Below are 20,985 nucleotides of genomic sequence, written 5' to 3' on the forward strand. Positions count from 1 at the left end.
AGCTGAAGTGTGTTTTTAGTGGAGTAGCCAACCACTGGAATGGCATTAAGTCTCTCTATCCAGAGTGCTACTTTCCTGCTTGCACGGCTGACTCTGGTGCTTACCTTTTCCTGGTACAGAGGAAAGAGCAAAGAGGTGGTCACTGCTGGGTCAGGCAGGATTGAAGATAAAACTATTTTTAAAAATTTTCTGTACTCCGAATGTAAGTTACTTAGGTCTCCTGAACCATTACAGATACCTTGCAGTAACAAGCCTGGTAGAGTGTGGTTTGCATATTAGACTGAAGTTAATCCTTTCCGAGTCCCTACAAGGTCTGCTGTAACATTTTTTAAATAATGGTTTTACTGAAATATGATTTACATATCATGAAGTTTACCCTTTTGACGTGTGTAACTCAGTGGTTTTTAGTTTGTTTATAGAGGTCTGCAGCTATCACGGCAGCCTAATTTTAGACCATTTTCTCACCCCTGCAGGAAACCCCATGCCCTCATTCCCTTTTCTCCAGCCCTAGGCAGCCACTAATCTACTTTCTGTTGTTATAGATGTGCCTATTCTGGGCATTTCATATAAATGGAATCTTATAATATGTGGTCTTTTATGACCGACTGCTTTCACTGAGCCTGATGTCTTCAAGTTTCATCCATATTGCAGCATGTATCAGTACTTCATTCCTTTTTATTAACAATAATATTCCATTGTATGGATATATCACATTTCGTTCATCCATTTGAGTTGTTTCCACTTTTTAGCAATTATAAATAATCCTGCTGTGAACATTATTTACAAGTTTTTTGTGTGGAACTGTGCTTTCAGTTCTCTTGGGTATTTACCTAGGAGTGGAATTGCTGGGCCACTTGGTAATTCTGTGTTTAAAATTTTGAGGAACTGCCAAACTTTTTAAAAGCAGCTACACTGTTTTACATCCCCTCCAGCAATGTTTCAGAGTCCCATTTTTTTACATCCTTACCACACTTCTTTATTTTATTTTTTTTTAAATTGAGGTGAAGTTCATATAACACAAAATTAACCATTTTGAAGTGTACAACTCAGTCACTTTCGGTACCTCTGCAGTGTTGTGTGACCATCACCTGTGTCAAGTTCCAAAACTGTTTCCTTCCCCTGAAAGAAAACCTGGTGCCCGTTCAGCAGTCGCCCCCAGTGATTATCTGTTTGATTGTAGCCATTCGAGCGGGTGGGAAGTGGTATCTCACTGTGGGTTTGGTTTGCATTTCCCTGATGACTTTTCATGTACTTACTGGTATTTGCATATCTTCTTTGGAGAAATATCTGTCCTATTCAAGTCTTTTGCCCAATTTTTAAACTGGTTATTTGCTTCTTTATTGTCGCGTTGTAAGGTGTTCTTTGCATGTTCTGTACACGCATCCCTGATCAGGCACAGGATCTCTTCTTGATGATGTGCTTGCTTATAACGACCCATATACACGAAAGGACGGGGGCTGGGCCCACGGGGAGGAAGAAGGGCTGTGGCTGAGCCGTGCCGTGCACCTCGGGGATACCAGGGCGGGAGCGGGTGGCGAGCCGCATCCTTCACTGTGGCTTCCCGCCACACCCTTCAGTGTCTGCTCTTCCCCCAGGTTGAGATGTTCCTTCTCGCCTACGCCGTGCGCCACGCCATTCAGGTGTACCGGCTCTCCAAGTACAGCACCGAAGAGTTCGTCACCGTCTATCCCACCGACCCCCCCGGGGACTGGCCAGTGGTGACCCTGATCGCCGAGGATGATCGGCACTACAACATCCCTGTCAGAGTGTGCGAGGAGACGAGTCTGTGAGACACGCTCGGGCGGCCCGGCGACTCGGCCAAGGTGCACCGGCGGCTCCTCGGCTCGGGCCTCGGGCCCGCAGGCCCCTTGGGATGAGCTCTGAGCACTCTTGGGCCCTGTGAGCCAAGCTGGGCTGGAATGCTCTGAAGACTAGCTTTTGATAATCAGAATTAATCAAGTTTTTCCCCTCACCTATGATGCAATATGTTTCACTGAGGGCCTTCAGAGCACACCTGTCGACAGGTGCAAACTGCATCTCCATAAAACAAACACATTTGTATCAGCGGAGACTTACTCTGGAGAGGAAAATACGCTCAGAGCTCTCTCTAGTCGTAAACTGGCTTTCCGTTGTTTTTGAAGATGGTAATTTTTTTGTTGTGGTGGTAACGGGTCTCTGCAGTGCCCTTCCTGTGCACCTATGCGGTCTGCTTACATGGTAGGGTTCTGGGACAAAGCCTGCCAGTGGCCCAGCCGTAACATCCTCTGATAGTCTCATCGAGCAGTGGTTTGGATTTACACGTTAATTAAAGCTCTTCTAAGCAGATTGTCTAATGGAAGGTTAGGAACTGGGTCCCCAGTAGTGAGTTATTTAAAGGCTGGAGAAGGAGCTGCAGGGAGAGGCAGTGGCAGCAGGACGTCCTGGCTCTGAAGAACGTGACAGGCGCCTGCGGTTGGGAACACACCGGGTCTGGTGCTTGGTGCAGGCGCTGGGTGGTTGGCGGGCGAGCGCGGCTTGTCGCTCTCTAGGATCGGGGCTGTTCCTTAGTCTCCACTTCCATGGATTCACCATTTTATAGTCAGAACAAGGCTTAGATCCACCTGCTTTTTTAGAGGAGACCAAGGCCAAATTACTATTTTTTGGAGAATGCTTCCATTGCCAAATCCGTGTGGCTCCTCTGTTGGATGAATAACAGCAAAGCGTCTCAGGCTTTTCATGGGTAAGTTTAAAGAGAGCACGTGCTTAAAACTGACTGCAAAAGCATGGCCGAGCTGCATCTGCCCTTGATTTGGCTATGCCTGGGGTAGGCAGTGTTCTGGCCACGAGTGATTGCATGTCACAGGCTAGGGTGGTGCCTGGGGGCTGGACAGGGCAGCCCAGCTGAGTGTGGTCTGCATTAGGGCCCGAATCATCCACGTGGGGTGTGTACTGTGGCCACGGCGCAAGGGATGGGACGTGTCACTCTTTAGGACTGTGTCAGTGGCATCTGAATTGGCTCAGTATTTGTGGATGTGGTGTTACCCTGAAGCACTGAGCTTTATTTTATAGTAAGTAAGATCTTTATTTGGTCCAATTTAAGCTTATAGTTTATAAGCTATCTAATCTTTGGTTTTTTTTTTTCCTCAGAGGGGCAAACCTTTTGTGATAGTGTTAGTTTTGCTTTCACTTAAAAATTAAAATTCTTGGTTGAGAAAACTCAGAGGACCCATAAAACTATGCAGACTGTTACATTAATATTGGTATTTTTCCCATTACCTCATCAGTAATATTCATCACGTTTTGGTAGCTACTTATTCATTGGAGTGTTTGAATTAAATTCTGCTCTAAATGTGTGTGAATGTGTTGGAGAGGCTTTGTTTTTCACTGTGAAATGCAATGGTGCCTCAAACAAGGAGGTACCTAGAAGCCAAATGAAAGTAAAAATGATGAATTCTTGTTGGCTTTGATGCTTCATTTTATGTAACTTAATTTTCATGTAACTTAAAACAGGAAATGCTTACCGTTCATTCTTGAACATTTTTAAAAGCACAACTTCAAACACTTAGGTTGTATAAGGCAGTAGGGGTCTGTGTCCATCTAACTGTTGGTTCATAGCCGCTGCTGAATTTAATAATAATCGTGATCACCTGTCTTTGCATTTTGCGAATGTTCTAATCTTAGTGAACTTGAGTTGAGCTGGGCTTCTGGGCAGCTTGTTTACATTTCATACTTTTTTCTTGTTCCTGTGTGTGATATTGTTAGAGTGTGTGCAGAAATTGTGGTCTTAACCACCCCATTGATAAAATTCAAAAGGCTGCGTTTAAGTTGCTCTCTGTCCCAAGGCCTTATTACACTCTGCTCTCAGACTGCCATCCAGGCTTAGAGGGATCACAGCATAAGAGAAGTAAAGCTTTCAAAGAAACAGTCCTTCAGGAAATATAGATGATTGGCCAACTTTAAAAATATTTTTTTTGTTGCAACATGCAAATACGGTTGCCCCAAGTTTTAATTCCATTTTTCATTCCTGGTCTTGGCCTGGTCGGGTGACAGCAGCAGAATTGAAATTGAATTGAGACCAAAATGGATTCAGGAGGATAATCTACTCAGAGGGAATTTCTAAAATGATAGTGTTCCAGAAAAAGGAAGATAGTAGGAACGACACTGTGCTTACTTTCTATCCCAGAGTTTATTGCAAGAGTTCAGTGGTTTTGGACCCTATGGTCTTGGCAGAAGGATAATGTCTACCTTAAACAGGCGTGACTTATACCTTTGAGCTCATTTAAGGTGCATTAAACCTAAAAGAATTTCCCTGTAACAAGTTCCATGGAATTAACGCTGCTCCCTCAGAACTTTTCCCGCTTCCCCTCCTCACCTGCTAAGCTCCTACATTTACAGCATCCATTGATTTCACTCATAACACATGGAACAGTGATGGTGGCCGTTGAGAACAAGCTGCCAATGTGCACTCTTTCACTTATGATCTCAGCGTCGGGGTGGGGGGGGGATTTGATCTGAAATGTCAGTTCCTCTTCCTTAGAATCCAGCATATCCAAAAATGCTTTAAAAAGACAGAACAGGATTGACCCTGCTGTCTAGATAGAGCCATTTACACTTTGGTTATTCTGTTATACATTCGGTTAATATCTGGTAAATACTGATGTTTTTCTTTGATTGTGGAAAACAGACATTGCCTTTGTTTTCTTTCATTATTCTTTTTTCCCTCCAATTCTAGAGCTTATCGGGTAAAATCTCAGGCCACATGAATCTCACACCTCTGTTGGAAGAAACACCTTTGTTGGTTTTTGTGTGCTTGTGTTTTCCTTTGTTTTTTAAGAGGCTGTGTTATTCCTCCTGCCCTCTTCACCCCAAGGTGCTCTTTCACTTAAGAGTTTGTAGTCTGCATTTTGAAGAGCTTCCAGGTGGTGACTATTAGGTGCTGTCTGCCCTTTAATGATCTAGCATTCTTACATCACAGCGTAGAAGTAGGACTCAAATAGACTTCCTGGCTTTTTCTCCTTTTTGGTGTTAAAGTTTGATTGTTTTCCTCTCTGTCTCTTTCTAAAGCAAAACTTTGCAGGTTCTCCCCCTTTGAAAGCCAGAAAGTGTTTTCAGAAGTATGGGGAATGTTACTTGTAGGCATACACAAAAATACATAGGTGCCTTTTTTAAAAGATCTGTATCTACTTAAAAACAATAAAAAGGAAGCCCTGAATGTGTGTGGAGTGAATCTGAATCTGAAATGTGTGTGAAAGGTATAGAATCCCCAAACAGTTGAGCAAAGGCAGGGCACAGTGTCAAGTAATTTAAAAATGGCCCAAGGAACTGTAAGAAGTGAACTGAAGAAGGAGGAACTGATTTTAGATTAAAAATGCCTTTTAAAAACAAAGCAACAGACGCCTGACAGACAGACCTCCATGGCTTACGTTATACAAGGATAAAAATCTGAACCGGTGGAAGACTTCTGTGCGTGGATTCTGCAAATTCCTTTTTCTAAAGTTTAAGTCCCCTACTTAACAGAAGAAGACTATGTAATGCTTAACTCTTTCAGAAAAACTTCTTGGTGATGTCTTCTGAGGGGCTGGAGAGATCAGGGAGCCAGTGCTGAGTTATGCAGTGAATTAAGACATGGGCAGCTGATGATTAACACCTGTGTGATCCAGTTAATAACTTGGAACCGTGAGAAGCACAAAACTAAACTGGTTTGGCTGCTCCCACCCTTGGTAGCAGTAGCAGTAGGAGCAAGGCAGGCTCGGCCGTGACCAGAAGGCACGTGTGTGTATGTATGAATATGCCTGCTTGCTGGCCTGCAGTCGCGTTGGGACGTTCTTATGTATGCGAGGTCCCGCAGCCTGAGACCCGGCCACATTTGGGAGGGTGAAGGTGAGCTGTCCCATTTGTTGCATGTTTTTTTCATGGTAAATTGATATTTATTACTGGGAATGGTGGGATGGGTTAGTAGGCATAATTGAACTATACAGAGTGGTCGTTAAGTCTGGAGATAATAGATGATTGTAGTGAAAAGTCATACCAACAAGCCATTTATTATGTATATCTCTGTTCCCAGGCCTTTATGGCCATCTGTATATTTCCATATTTTGAATACTCATTAATAGGGAGAACACTGACCAGAGCTTTATCGCATTCTTGTTGATTTCTTGGGTATAGTTGTGGGTCGGGAGTGAAATCGCCAAGACATGGGTAATCCAAGGAAAGGATACGGGGCTGGAGATAACCACAGTCTCGGCAATCTTTTGGGGGTGGTTGAGCTTAATTCTGAACTTTAAAATAATTTTTTTGTACTTAAGACCTTTTGTATAATGAAGAATGCCTTGATCTGTATTCTCAAAAATGGTGCTAAAATATGGTACTCCTACAGGAACCAGAGCAATCCACGGTAATGTTGGTCACCTCGAGTATTTCGTTGTGGGAAGAAAGCCAAAGTGAATGTATTTAATGAGCTCCCTTCTCGTTTCCATTGTCTTCATAAAAACGTTTTGGTATCGTTACTCGCGTTTTAGCCGCTTCCGACTCTCTGTGTTGTGAATTCGCAGAGGGTAAACGACCCACCTTCTGTCTCTGGCGGTGGTTTCCCTTCCGTGTCAGCGGGGCTGCAGAGGGAGGGCAGCCGGGAACGTGGTGTGAACCTGGCCCGCTCGTCTTGGCTTGTTGAGCAGAGTGTCCTGTTTACACTGTAAAGTGTCAGCATTTGTCAGGAACCGCGCCTGCTCAGAAAACTGTGCCCTCAAGGCTCCCGTCAGCCTGGGGCCTTGGTCCTACGTGCATCCGCGGCAGGAGTCTCCTCGGTGATGTGCTGAGGCTTGTCTTCGCTGTCAGAGGCAGAGCCTACTCGGGTTTTGCCGCTGGTCCCCTGTAGCACACCTGGCCACTAAGGATTGTAAGAATAAAGAAAAAACAGAAAATAAAAACTCAGAAGCCTGGCTGTGTCGCTCTGGTTAAACGCCTGACTTTGAGGACCTGGGAGATTTGGGTTCAGTGCTTTAAACTTTCCAGCACCTCCAAGACGGGCCTGTGATGCCTGATGACTTTACAGTGCTGAGCCTGTAGGAAGGGATCCCCCCAAATTAGATGCACACTTCTGGGCTTCTTGGGTCTGGATTCAAGACCAGTCTCATCACCCACTGCTCGGGGGAGCTGGGCCCAGTGACCCCGCCTCTGTAGCCTCAGTCCTCACCTCCACCACGGTCTGTGTCCCCTGCGGGTGGGGGGAAGCAAGGTGCAAGCACTCAACAGCGGCTTCCGGGAAGATGCCCTAGACCTGCAGAGCAGGGCTGCAGTCACAGTCAGACCCAGCCTGGCCGTGTGTTTGCCGAGGAGGGGCCCTCAGCGTGTGCAGCATTCTTGGGTGTTCAAGAACCATCCAGACCGATGGAAACGCACCCAGAAGTGTGATAGCAAGAACTTGTATGCACTGCGTATGAATCGGACTGCCACTGAAAGAGGTTAATCATCTGAAGAAGGGGGAAGCCAGCGGGCTTTCAAAGGTATTCTTGGGGTTAGAGAATGAAGTTTCGGCCAGCGGTGCCCTACCTTCCTGCGAGTCAAAGCACTGAGTCTTTGCAAAATGGTGCTGGGCTTCTGAAGAACCCACTGCTTAGGGGTTGGGCATCCAGAGAACAGTAGTGGCAGGTTGGTGATGGCAGCAAAAAGACCTCCCATGCTGAACAGCAACAGCAAGCTCTTCTTCCTTCACTGCCCCGTTCAGTTGGGTTAATAAACTCAGTGCTGTAAATACCCTCTCCCCTTTCCCCCTCCTCTTGTCTGAGTTGTGGTGCTGTCCTCAATTCCGAGGGCGGCGTTTCTGGCGTTTCTCCTCCATCGCCCCCCCCCCCCCCCCCGACAGTAGGAAGCGTGGAGAAAAACAGGGATCTGGGCCATGGGTCCTAGGGAGGCCCTTAGGAATTATAACCAGCAAATGATCAAGAAAATGCCAACTGCCATGTGTGTAAAACGAGAGTATTTATGTGTACATACAGTACATTCCCACTTACCATGTCTCCCTTGTTCGAAACCTGGGCATTCTTTCTGCACGTTCTCTAAATTGTCTCCCCTTCCCACTCCTCCGGCCCTTGCCTCTTGTCTGGGCCCATGACCAGTGGCCTGGTAATGACCTTCTGACTTGCTGGGTCAGGAGCGTTCATTCCAGATTTCCGGCCCCCAGCACAGCTCCAGAGGCAACACCGATTTGGCCCTTGGGCGGAAAAGCCCAGGGTGACACTCTCCCAGTCAGCCCCCTGGGGCTGAGTGCGGATTTTTCTGCTCCCCTGTCCACGACCCTTCAGCCCAGGCCTGCACCCTTGCAAGACCCTAGCAAGATGGCTGAGAGGTCCGGCGATGGTGGTTTTTCGTTCTCTGTTACTATTTGGAATATGCATTTAAGCTAAGGACACTGTCTTCCAAATAACCTGCCTAGTGCCGTCTCCCGAAATCAAAAACTGGGATGCAGTTTATGGCAGATAAAAACACTGCCATGCTGTGCCATTCCTTAGGAGACCGCACTCCTCAGAGGGTTGGAGAGAATGCTGAGAACATGAAGAGCAGACACGCCATGGAAGTTGTCTTTCACGTCCTTGGAGATCACATCCTAATTGTGCTAGCTGGTGAGGAGCTGTGATAGACTAAGGCTTAAAAAAAAATCTTTAGAACACTTGTATAATTAACATCATTGACTATTTCCAGTGTTCTCAATTGTAAGTGGTGCTGTAATGAGCCTTCTCATTCATCGGTCTTTTTATGCATCCTTAAATTGACCCTGTTTAAGGCTCTTGAAACGAATTTCCAACCTTCCCTTAAAAGAGTTGCAGGAATTTCACCCTCACCAGCAGGTACTGCGGAGCCCGCTTCATTGTCCCCTGGGTGACACTAGGGGTAATTTAATTTTAAACTTTGACCACCTGGCAAGAAAAAAAAAAATGAAAAGAGAAAGGAAGGCGTTCAGCTTTAAATGGCTTTCGATTCTCATAAGGGTGAACATTTTCCCTAGATATTTATGGGTCAGTGGTACTTCTTCCCTGCGTTGCTTTTTTACGTCCTTTGCCCGTGACATTAACTTCTTTCCCTAGTTGAGTGTAAGCTTGGAACATGTCACCGAATTGTCCTCTGAAGAGGTGCCACTGATCGGCATTCCGCTGCAGAGCAGGAGGGCGTTTCCTTAGGCCCTTTGCCAGCGCCGAGCTCTGTCAAACTTTGCTCTTTGCTGAGTTGACAGTTGGACTTTTCAATCTGTGTTCCCTTCCTCGAGCGAGGCCGAGCCTGTTTGCCTTTGTAGAAGCCATTCACGGGTCAGTTTCTGGGCGCTCTCTGCTCATTCCCTTTGCCCAGCTGTTCACAGTCTCTAACTAGGCAGTTGTATGTGAGAATGCTTTCGGTCTCCCATCTGTATCTCACAGAGAGACTTAGGGCTGGGAGCTTCCAGAAGGGAAGGCCAGCAGAGGGGCTGTCAGCGATCTGTGTCGAGCCCTTTTGGGGGAACTGGCTCAGGTTATCTTAGTTCATGGAGAGCTTGACCTCAGCGACAAGAAGAGGGGGTCGGAGATGAGAAGACTGCGAGGAAGAGGGCTGTTACGCAGGTGGCCTAGACTCAGCGTGTGTGCAGGCGAGGCACGTGTGAATGACTTCATTCATTCACCAAGGCGTGTCTGCTCTGGGCAGGCACGTGCCAAAATGGGATGCGAGACGAGCTGGCCCAGCGCTCCGCTCCCCATCCCTCCCGGCCCCTCTGAGGCCCTCTCACCCCTCCCCGTGCATTTGTAACAGATGAGCTGGACCAGGGATGGAATCGCTGATCACTTACTGCCTGGTCTGGAGTTGGAGCAGGAGGAAGGAGGGAGGGCGGAGGGTAAGAGGTTTTACTCTTGGTGGTTGCTTGCTGTCTTATGCCAGCCTTGCTCCCTGGGCCTGCCCGGGGCTCAGCTCTTGTTCTCTCGTTCTCACACAGGGTGCTTCCAGGGGTCTTTGGAGACCCCGCTGCCCCCAGCTCAGGACCTCTCCTCAGCAGTTCTCATGAGGTGGCTGATGGTCCCTCCCCTGGCCCACCACTTCCTCCTTTGCAGTGCCAAGGGTCCAGTGTTACCTCTAGCTTCTTTCTGCTGAGGCCCATTCACCCCCTTAGGACCTGAGATGACCCCCAGGTCAGCTGGTTGATCTGTGTCGCCCAGGCCTGGTTCACGGGGAAGACCTCGGCGCCTTCTGCCCCGGTGAACGTGGCACGTGCCGCCACCCCAGCGCCCCCTCTCCTGCAGCTCACGCTTCCAACAGACCTGACGGGCGAGGAGGACACCCGTCCACCGAGCGCCCCCCACGGTAGGGGCCCACCTCAGGGTCTCTGAGTGTCTCCTGCAGAGCCGAGTCGTCGGGGTTAAAGTGTCAAGGGACCCCCTATCCCCACCCCACCAACGCGCGTACGCACACACCCCTGAGGAGGGGCGGGGCTCCGTGTAGCGCCGCGAGGAAACCATCTCTCCAAATCCGCTTTTTAAAATACCTCTTCTTGGTCCTTTGACGCCCTCATGGTGAGTGAGGGATGGAAGCGGAAACAGGTTCTGGAAGGGGGGGGGGTGACGTTAAGCTTGGAGCAGGAGGCTGGGGCGCCATCAGGAGTCCCCGTTTTGTACTGCTGCTTCTCTTTGGTGTCAGCTTCCTCCTTTCTGGCCGAGCCCTTGCTTACTGCACGTAGCCCAGACTCAGCCTGGCGCCCACCCGGGTAAGCGCAGGGCCCTCCTTTCAGCACCCCAGTGCCTAGCGAGACAAGAGGGGCCAGCCTGGAGGGGCAGGGCGAGGTTGGCAGGCTGCTGGGAGTGACTGTGCAGGTTGTGCACTGCGAAACTGTAGATGTCGTTCACATGATGGTCCAGGAGGACACATGAGCTTGGAGAAACAAGAACCAGTTTGGAGGCTTTTAGCATCCAGGCCTTAGGTGACCCGGAGCCCCTGAACTAAGCAGTGGGACTAAGACACTGCAGAGGAAGGGACAGAAGTGAGAGATAGTGAGAGAGAACCGACAGGGTTAGTGACTTGACTGCGGGAGAGGTGGGACACGGTGTGGGCTGGTTTCTGGGTGGGTGCTCATGTGGTTCATCTAGTCAGGAGATGGCATGGGGGGCGGGGCAGGAAGGGTGCCAAGGCCCCTCTGGGACCCTCTGAGGAGATGTTGGGAGGTGACTGGACCGCAGCTCTTGAACAGGTCATGGCTGGAAAAACAGCCCTGGGGATCCCCAGCGTGTATTTGGAATTGGAAACAGGCCCAGGTTAGGTCACCCGGGAGTGTGTAGAACTGGATTCCCAACTAAGGTGGGAGCAGGCCTGGGGCCTGGGGTGTAGGGGGCCGCTTTGAGTCTTTCTTAAAGAGAGTGGAATTAAATAGCATTGAGAAACACAGTTGGAGGGTGAGGAAGGCTGCTGAAGTCTGGGCAGTGGCAGCATTTAGGGGAAAGGCAGAAGAACAGAGCTGAAGCAGGATGTGGCGTTGCCAGGCACGGGGAAGAAATTGCTTTTTGACTCCATCATGTGTGAACTTGGGAGCCTCTGTCCTAACAGGGCCCCAGGGCTGGGGGAGACCGGAGCCGACCACAGCCAGCTTTCCTCAGCCACTTGCCATTACAGCAAGAGAGCCTGGTACGTGAAGCAGATGAAAGAATTTTAGGTGTGTAGTATAATGTAAAGTTTGATAATAATAATTCTATTTGTTCATTCTGTTTTGGTCTTTGGATTCAAAGGTTCTGAACCTAAGGTACGATTAGTCTTTGTTTTGTTCTATAAAAGCTCTAGTAGTTTTTCTTTGTTGAAAGCAGGCCGGCAGTAATGTTCATAGATTTGTTGGCTGGGGCACTTCCAAACCACTTGGAAGGTTAGCAGACGTGCACCCCCGTCTTCACGCACTGCCATCTACGGCTCTGCAAATCCTGATGTCGCAGTAGATGAGGACTAGAAAAGATCTCGTTCTAGAGCAGAGGAGGCTGAACCAGAGGCATCCCATAACTTGCCTGGCTCACAGCTGATAAGCCACAGAGATAGAATTAGGCCTTGCGCTCCTGATTTCTTTTGTTCCTTTTGCATAAAGAACAGTGTGTTGAACTGTGAAGTTAGCATGGTATGTACTGGCTTGCATTGTCCAGTAAGAAGCCTGGAGCTTGTTGGGGGCAGAAAGTAAGAATATAAGCAATGCCAGTATACCTTTCATCCCAGCATTGCCTTTAACAGTGTTGGATAGGAAAACTTAGAAGACGGCATAGTTTTCTCCCTGATATTAACCGAAACACCGGTTAGATTGTATCTGTGAATGTATCCAAACTAGTTACCCTAAGGGGAAACATTCTGGAAGTTTGCTACCATTGTATAAGGTGCAGATGTGGTGGTTTGGGATAATTCACAGATAGGTAAAGAGGGGAGAGGCAGGCGTTTCAAAACCAGGAACTGGCTCGTGACAGTTACTTTGACATCCTCCTGATTGGAAGCCCTCAGCCTTCATAAACGAAGACAGGTATGAACCCTAAAGGTCTTCTGCAATGTGAGGCAGGGTGGGGGTGAGGTGGGCTGGCGGCCGGGAATGGTTGTGCAGGTTGTGCACTGCAAAACTCTAGGAGGTGCCATTTACATCGCTGTCCAGGGGGACGCACGAGCCTGGAGAAGGAAACTGTTTTGGAGGCTTCTTTAGCATCTGGGCCTTAGGTGACCAGGAGCCCCTGAGCTAAGCCAGTGGGACTTAAGATGCAGAGGGAGGGAGGGATGTGCGAGAAACTAGGAGGGAAACTGATTGGGGTTAGTGGGACCCCCACCGGCGGGGGGGTGGGGGTGTCGTGGAGTAGGTTTTTGGGAGGATGATAATGTGATTCATCTGGGACATCAGGAGGAAGTGTGGGAGGGCTGAAGATTTGCCCCTTGCGGGAGGACTGCTCCCCATGGGGAAAATTGACAATGCTTGGGCCAGCACAGCTCCACATCCTGGCATCACAGCCAAGCAGGAAGACATGCCATATCCCAAGTGCTGTGGGTGGAAAGAACGATGACCTCTTAGACTTCAAAAACCTGTAATATTAGCGGCAGTAATAGGGAAGCATGGTAGAGGTAGTGCTCAGATCTTTGATTTAACTCAAAAACGTCATGAAACAGTAAAGAAAATATGCGATCTCAAGCAAGTCAGTAGCATGCTAACATGCTTGTTGATTACAGGCAGGTAATAAAACACATTCTCTATATAATCTTTCATAGGAGGTTAAAAAAATGAGAGCCATCATTCTCTGAGGTTAAGACGTTAGGGTTTAAAAAGAGAAATGCTTTTCACATAAAGACTGATAAGAGCAAGAGTCCCTTAGATGTGGGCAGGAGGGGTTTTCACCTTCTGTTCCTCTCACTTTCCTAAAGCCGGGCTATCTGGTGTCCCCATTCTAGAAGGGGTGGGGAGAAGCCGGGCCTCAGAGAACTTTCAATATTATTGCAGTTATGGAAAGTAAAAATTCATCTTAGTACGGAATAAAATTTGAAGAAATAGGTCATATTTAAGTAAGACAGAGAGTTTGGGGAAATATCCCAGTGGGTAGAGGTTTCAGCTATTTACCAAGGCAAAGGGCGAAATTTTAATATCCATGTACGTTTGACAAAAAAGGGAAATTGTAGTCAGAAATAGATAACCACGTAATTTGGGGTGTGTAAACAGACTAATGGTTAGAATAAGAAAATCAAGAAACTAAAAGCAATCTCAATCAATATGCTGACCGTTCAAGCTTTACTTAAAGTAAAATTAGAGTATGAAAGCTATTTGACAATATATGAGCACAAACCTCCTCCCCTCCAAAAAAAATCCTCAAAAGAAAAGCACATATAAATGCTCTTAACAATGCAGAAACTTACATCTATTTAATACATACACAGCACTTGTTTAAATGCAACATATATTTTATACCAACCTCTGCAGTCAGTTTTAATCAAGGCTCCACAAATATTTTAATGTGATTGGTTTTGACAGTTTAAATTAAACCCACAGTTTTGATGAAAAACTGAAAAGCCTGTAAGCTGACAGCCACACAGAGAAAAGTGACTCCCAGAAGACTTACTTTTGTTAAAACAAAAAATTCTGGATCAGTGCTAATATTCAGATCTGAAACGGAGAACGAGGTAATTTTATTTTTCCATTGCAGGATCCTGTACCATGTTCTAAACCCCAGATCCTGCATAGACTGTTAGACCAGGAAGGAGCCTTAGCAATAACGGCCTGAGCTTCTCATTGTTCAGGTGACCAACCTGGACAGAATCCCATTTGTGGCTCTGTCAGGACTCCTGAAGCTCTATGACTAGCTCCTTGGTCATTCCAGCTTTAGATATTTGCCCTCTCAATACATCGCTAAGCAAACCAAATAGAGCATGGGCCCAGGGAGCAGTGTATTTGCCCGGAAGCCCTGCGAATGTGGTACCCCTGGGGGCGTGGCCTGCTTCCCAGTGACTGACTGCCCCATGCTTTGGCTGCTGGGTGACTGGTGGTCATGGGAACCCTGTACCGCCTTTGTTCCACCAGAGTAACTTGAACTTCTCCTTCAGTATCTGGTTCATCCAAACTGTGGGTCCCCCATGTCCACAGCCCCACACTTCAGGGAACCAGAGTCCACCTGGCCGTAGTGTTTCCCACCCCGAAGACACCATTTCTTGTCCCTGGTTCACGGTTGGAGAACATCTGCCTCTAAATCTTATAGTAACGACCAATCTCCATACGTCACTGAATTTCCACAAAGCTGGATGGTGAACGAATGGTACAAGCATTTTTAGCTGGTCTGCCCCGTCTCCCCCCTTCTTGAACCTAAGGAGACCACATATATTGCTGGAGAGAGAAAGGCTTCCTGGCTCTCGTGCGCTTCTGTTTGCATGTACGGATTGTAGAAGCCGATGCCAAATCTTGTTAGTGAAGTGCACTTTGGGTTACATCTCCTAACTTAAAAAAAGGTACCATATAGAAACGTGTGCTGAAGCCGTGGGTAGCTGACAGCAGTCTATAAAAGTGCGTGGATCTTACACAGTCTTTCAGAGACCCTGGTTGATTGCCAATGAAGCAGAGAAAAAAATTCTTCTGGAACCACTTGGACTTGGCAAGGATGACTTAAAAAAAAAAAAAGATTTGGAGGCACGTCTTTGGTGCTCTTCTTTGCGCAGAGTGCAGTAGCTAATAGTTCTGACCTCCCCTCTGGAGGAGAAAGTGAAATCTTAAGCTCTCACCAGCTCCTCTTCATTGTTTTCCCTTTTGAGGTCAGACAGTAAGCTCTATAATTCGTTACACCTTTTCTGACTCCGGAGTGGGGTTTGGGCTATTTTGATTGTGTAATAACATGTCCCTCATTTTGCACATTTGGGTAGTTAATTTTAGACATATAACCTTTAAAAGGGCAGGCAACAGGGTCTTTCCGTGTATCTTCAGATTTTCTCTACATCCTGTTTTATGTGTGGTTAGAGCAGTCGATGAATCACGTGATGTTTTGCTGCTTCAAAGGACAGAAATAGAGACTCCAAGTAACCACATAGAGGAGCATCCTGAATGTTTACCAAGCACGTTGCTTTAAAACATGCTTTTCTAGGTTCAAGTGCTTTTTATGAAAGAGCCGTGTGAGGGCGCTGCCTGAGGGTGCCTGTCTTCTCAGAAGGCGGGCAGGAGCTGCTTTTAGGGAATTGGCTGCACGCGCAACACAGATGTCTCAATACTTACAAATCTCCACGAGCTATAAAGCCCTGCTCATTGCGCTTTTGGTTATATATTTTTTAAAAAGGTTAGGACTTAGAACAGAAAAGGCCCCTTTCCTGGACCGTGCATTGCTTTGACTGATGAAGACTTCGTCCTAGGTTTAGAGGTCAGCTCACCTGCAAAGAGGCCAGAAACCCTGACTAATTGGTACACACCAGCTCATGCAGTCCTGGGCACTGGTCTATGTAGAGGTTTACAGAAGTAGAAAGATTTTTAAATACAAGAAAATATTTCTCAAGATAATGTCATTTAATTACAGCTATATAAATACTTTCTCAGTCTCTCTCCCACTTAAGTTTGAAGAAAAAGAAAAAACCCAGTCAGAGAACTACTGAGTCTTTAAATGGATGTGTTTCTGGAAACTAAGGGTACAAAAAAGTGGCTCTCCCCCTGCTCCTTCCTTCCAGAAGAACCCCAAATGAGAATGAGGTAGGAGGGTAGGGAGCTGTTAACTTTTTCACTTCTTGCTCTAGAGGTATCACTGAATAACTTTTCTGATATTTGGGAAATGCAGTGATTATCCCAATCCCAAGAGAGACCAGAAAAGGCTGCATGTGGGGACCACAGAGCTGGCTCCTGGTTGGGAAGTGCCCTGGGGTCTTGATGGAGCTGGACTACAGCGGAGCCCCCAGGCCTCCTTTCTCGTGGGCCTCCCGGGCACCTCCCGAGGTTATTTGCTGGGAGGACTCAGGGAGTCAAAAACCAAGCGCTTTTACTACTGTCGTGAAGCCTGGCCCCATCCCATATACCCTAAACTATCACTAAAAGTTTCCATTTCTGAGGGTGTGGGCCATCCCTGGACAGTTCCAGAGCCAAACCAACTGCTGGTGCAAAACACACATGCAAAACAAAGAAGATGGACTTTTGCACAAGACCAGCCTGAGGCAGGCAACGAGGGGGGCGTGCCTGGCTCTCACACAGTGACGTAAACCAGTGGCCTTTGTGCCCAAATTAAAGAGTCTCAGGCAAGTGAGGGCTTCCCGCTAACGTGCAAACCTCTGGACACGCCCTGAGCCGAGTGCCGGCCGGCAGGTCGCAGCCTGTCCTGACTTCCCTGGAGCAAGCCCGGCCTGCTTCCTCCTGCTCAGATCCTGGTGTCTCACCGATGCCAGTGACACTGAGGTCCCGCTCAGAGCCCGCAGCAGCTGCGTTGAGAATGACCTCGCCTGCGCCCCTCAGAAAGCAGAGAGGCCACGCGACAAGCTGCTCTTGACCTGAGCTGGCCCAGAGAAGGCCCTCGGGATGGAAAGACCACTGAGCAGCCCAGACTCACTTCTCAGCATCTAAATACAAGCAGCTTTATGCCCCCGTGGTTTTAGATCCTGTGTGTCTATGAGGCACGGGTCCACACTGAGAAAGTCACGTCTGGTCTTTCCACGGTCCTTGACTTGAGACTCTCCAGGCACGGCTCCCTAAATACTTCTGTCAGCTGAGCGACTCGCATGAAAAAAGAAACCTGGGTTGGAGGAACATTTCTTTGGGTGACGAAGTCAAAGGGGTGCCCCCCTCACCCTGAAAAGTGGGAAGGAGACCCATTCCTCTTCCTCTCCTGTCTGTGTGGTTAGAACAGCTGCAGAAGAACCTGCCAGCAGTGGGTTTTGCTCTGGAAGTTAAGGTGTGTGCTTGTCAGCCCAAACTGTGAAGTGGCTTCTGCAGCCCAAGCTAATGAAGGAACCTGTGAGGAGAGGACATATGGCTGGAGGAGAAAGGTTTTGGACATGTGCGCCCTGCACAATCGCAGCCCCGTCATCGTGGCCTGGGTCGGGGCTTGTTTCCTGTGTTTTCTGAAACTCTAACAAAACACCCTGGCCCGTGACTCTTTATCACCGAAGGTGTCTCTGAGGTTGTAATGCTGTGTTCTAATTGCATAATGAAGAGCCTAGCTGGTCTTCCCCGATTCGGAGGGAAAGAATTTGCTTTTTCACAATTTACTCTTTAAGCTCCAACCCCACAAGCATGAAATACTAGTCACACATGTTAAAAAATACTGCTGTTTAATTTTCTAGTCATGTACTTTAAAAAAGCCGATACAATTAGATTTTTTCCCCATCTTCTCAGATCTGCCCCTGAAACCACCCCAAAGCAACACATCTTAATTCTCAGCGGAAAAACCGCTCAGAGGAAGCACGTGAGGATTTGTCCCCCAGGGGTCACTGGGTGTCCAGACATGTGAACGAACCCTGTGATATTCATGGCTGACTCCGAGCCTTTACATTCTTTTTTCTATGAGGAACAATCTGATTACACGGCACTGAAAGCAATAAACGCAAAAAGCTGGACTTCTTCTTTCTTTTTTGCCCTTCTAGCATATATTTCCACTCCCACTATTGTCTACATCAGCTGACCCATTTATACCCCTGTTGCTCATAATGAAAAATAGTTCTCTTGTCATTTACTGACCCTTACATTTATATACAAATGAGAGACTGTAAAACTGCTGCAAACAAGACACACTGTTCATCGGTACAATACGTTTCAACTGCAGGTATGTTGAGCACACGAGCTGTCACCGTATTGTATTAGAGACATTTTATTGAAAATGCGAAAATAGGAAATGTATCATAGCCTAAAATAAATTACATAACATATACAGTATATATTTATATCTTTAAAATATTTTTGTGTTTAGGTTCTTTCAGTCTAGGAATTTTGACTAAATCAAGAATTTAGTGAACCGTGTCCATAATTTTTTTAAAGAAAAAACCCGCTTTCCAAAACTTAGAAAAATATACTGCACTAAATGGATTTCAAATGTGTCATTTCAGGGAATATCACATAGTGACTTTGCTATTGTTTATAAAATGTCTTGCTTTCTCGTGTGGTGTGAGAGGGGAGTACAGAAGTACACTCGGAATTACCTGCGCCGCAAGGTTAGGACTAAGAACGGCGGGACCAGGTCATAAATCTACTTCCAAAGTGATGATGCAGCAACCTGGCATTAGAATGCTAGATTATGACTTAAAGCTTCAGTTCACTTTAAAAACTAAAACGTAAAGTTAGAATGCTCCGTCCGTTTCCCTTGCTCTAGTGCCATCTTCAGGAAAGGCGAGTGGAAAAACAAGCCTTCAGGGAAAGTCATGCCCAAGGACGCGGCAACCGGGAGATGCGCTTCGGGACAACTTTAGCAAGGCAGCTCACGTATGTACAGGACAGGGCCTGAAAGTGAGCGCGCATTCAAATCTAGGAAGAGGCGAGGTGAAGTGCTAGCGTTTGCATGTGTCAGTTTCTGCCCCCAAGGCACCTCACACCTTCCCACGGGAGATTACTTCCGGCCGTCCACCGGTCCAGCGCGTTCACACGTCGCATCCACGGTGCAATGCCTCTGAGCCACATCTCCTGACACAGTCACGTTACTGGGAAGCCGACCAAAGAAAGCCGAGTTGTCACCTGTTGGTTCTCGAGAGCGATGCAAGGGGACAGGGTCAGTCTGTGGCCTGCCGGCCGGTGGTGTCTGAGGGGCGATGGACGGCACAGCCGCGGCCCTTTGGTTCCAAGGGGAGACTGTCCGAGGGGGTGGGGAGGCAACGTGGGCTACGAGGCAGCTATGTCTTCGGGGTTCTCACGGAGCGGGGGCATGAAGTCAGTCGTTTGGTTTGTTTCCACAAAGCAACGGCGAGACCATTCTGCAGGTCTTCACATCAGCGTGGGCACACCCAGTGTGCCAGAGTGGCCGTGAAGCCTTAAGATCAAGGCCTCTTTCATTACCCAAACGAAAACCAAAGACGAAAGCGGAACAAAACACGACGGGAGAGCGGATGACGCGGAAGTGTCATCTCGGCCGTCCCTGCAGCGCCCGGGGGGGGGGGGGCCGCGCCTCAGTCGCGCTCCTCCTGCATCTCCACGACGTCCGTGCCCTCCTCTGCGGGAGGCAGGTCCGTCATCGCCGAGTCCTCCCCCTCGGCGGCCGACTCGTTCTCCATCTTCTTTTTCTAGACCAAAGCCGACCCATCAGCGTGGGGCTGGGGCAGGGACGCAGCGCAGCAGAGCCAAGAGCAGGGGGAGGCCACGGGGTCTGAGGGGAGCCCTCGCCGCGGACTGGGACCTCGTTTATGGCCGGGCCGACCTCGCCGAGGCTGCATCTTAGGCCAGCGTGTTCCTTACGGTGGGGTTACTCGGGAGCGGACTGTGTGCCCGGCTCTTGCGTTAAGCATTCGCGGCGCGGGTGAGGGGTGGGCGGATCCCGTCTCCCACCTCCCCGCCCGCCCATCAGCTGATGGAGACCTGCCTCTGCGCGAGGACGCCACTTCCCGGCAGCCCTTGCCAGCGGGGGCTGTGCCCTGCCCTCCCCCCCTCCCCCCCTCCACGGCCGTGTGCAGGCCGTGCAGGCTGTGTCTCCGGCGCCTGGGGAGTGCCAGGCGGGGGCGCGGTTCCGTCGCCACCTCTCACCTGTTTCCGATAGACGTAGCACGCTGCTATGGCGACCATGGTGGATTCTCCCACAAACCCCGCGAGGAGGGAGCCCACGCCCAGGGTGGCTCCGTGTACCCTGGGGATGAGAACGCAAAGGCCACTTGTCTGTTAAAGCCCCCGCCGAGGCACAAAGAGAGTCAAAACCCAGCCAAAACCCAGGAAAGGGGTAGACAACAGGGGGACCGGACGATCGCGTTCGAGATCTGCTGGTTAGGGCTGCAGCTAGTAAACGGGCCACCTGCGGGGGGAGGGGCCTGGAACCCCGGGCCCAGGCAGCTCCCACCCCTGCTCCAGGTCTCAGCGCAGCGTCTCCTGGGGGAGGGGCCCGGCCCCCCGCTTGTGAGCCCACAGCCTCCCGCCCGTCCTCTCTGTACCGTGAGGTTCCCCACGCCGTGGGACGGACCATGCCCCTTCCCCAAGGGACTGGGAGCCCCTGAGGACCAGGGCGACACCCTTGCTCCCTTGTGTTTTTCACCTTCCCGTGCCTGCCACGCCGTGACAGATGCTCAATGCGGTTTGTGTATGGGCCTGACCCCGAAAGTACTTTTCTAGAATGGATCTCGACAGCCTCCCACCTGGTCCTGGGCAGCGAACCAAGGCATCCCTCGGCATTTCTAACTCGACACGTGCTTGGGGATTTCCCAGGAAAGAGCACATGCAACCTTCCGGGCGGAGCGTGCAAGTGGCAGCAGCACCTGCAGCCCCGAGCCCCCCGGCGACGTACCCCAGGTAGGGCAGGACCACGAGGCTGGTGATGAGCACGATGATCCGCAGCACGGAGCTGGGGGCCAGGACGAAGGTCTTCTTCAGGGTCATCAGCCACCCGGTGAGATGGGCCCTCACGGTGACTGAGGGGAGAG

The 20,985-nt window shown here is 49.0% G+C and overlaps 2 protein-coding genes across 12 annotated transcripts in view; one reads left to right on the forward strand and one right to left on the reverse strand.

The window, feature by feature from the left end:
* Window positions 1-20,985, forward strand: part of OTULIN (OTU deubiquitinase with linear linkage specificity) — an 85,954-nt gene that overhangs the window by 26,857 nt on the left and 38,112 nt on the right. For 5 of the 9 annotated variants that reach the window (XR_009502221.1, XR_009502223.1, XR_009502222.1 and 2 more), the window contains exon 7: window positions 1,596-5,859. Coding sequence is in view for 4 of the 9 variants with exons in the window: in XM_059916132.1 (XP_059772115.1) it covers window positions 1,596-1,790 (195 nt within the window). In the remaining 5 variants the exon portion in view is untranslated. Of the gene's footprint in view, window positions 1-1,595; window positions 6,906-20,985 lie in introns of those variants that run through there. The other 4 variants (XM_059916132.1, XM_059916133.1, XM_059916131.1 and 1 more) reach the window with 1 other exon arrangement.
* The window catches only part of ANKH (ANKH inorganic pyrophosphate transport regulator), a 151,485-nt gene continuing 136,597 nt past the window's right edge, over window positions 6,098-20,985 (reverse strand). The window contains exons 9-11 of one of the 3 annotated variants that reach the window (XM_059916130.1): window positions 20,850-20,973; window positions 20,102-20,201; window positions 6,098-6,865 (exon numbers count right to left, since the gene is read on the reverse strand). In XM_059916130.1, coding sequence (XP_059772113.1) covers window positions 6,734-6,865; window positions 20,102-20,201; window positions 20,850-20,973 — 356 coding nt within the window. In that variant the 3' untranslated portion in view covers window positions 6,098-6,733. Of the gene's footprint in view, window positions 6,866-17,692; window positions 19,645-20,101; window positions 20,202-20,849; window positions 20,974-20,985 lie in introns of those variants that run through there. The other 2 variants (XM_059916127.1, XM_059916129.1) reach the window with 2 other exon arrangements.

Source organism: Balaenoptera ricei, chromosome 3 (assembly GCF_028023285.1).
Source record: "Balaenoptera ricei isolate mBalRic1 chromosome 3, mBalRic1.hap2, whole genome shotgun sequence".
NCBI classification, from domain to species: Eukaryota; Metazoa; Chordata; class Mammalia; order Artiodactyla; family Balaenopteridae; genus Balaenoptera; species Balaenoptera ricei.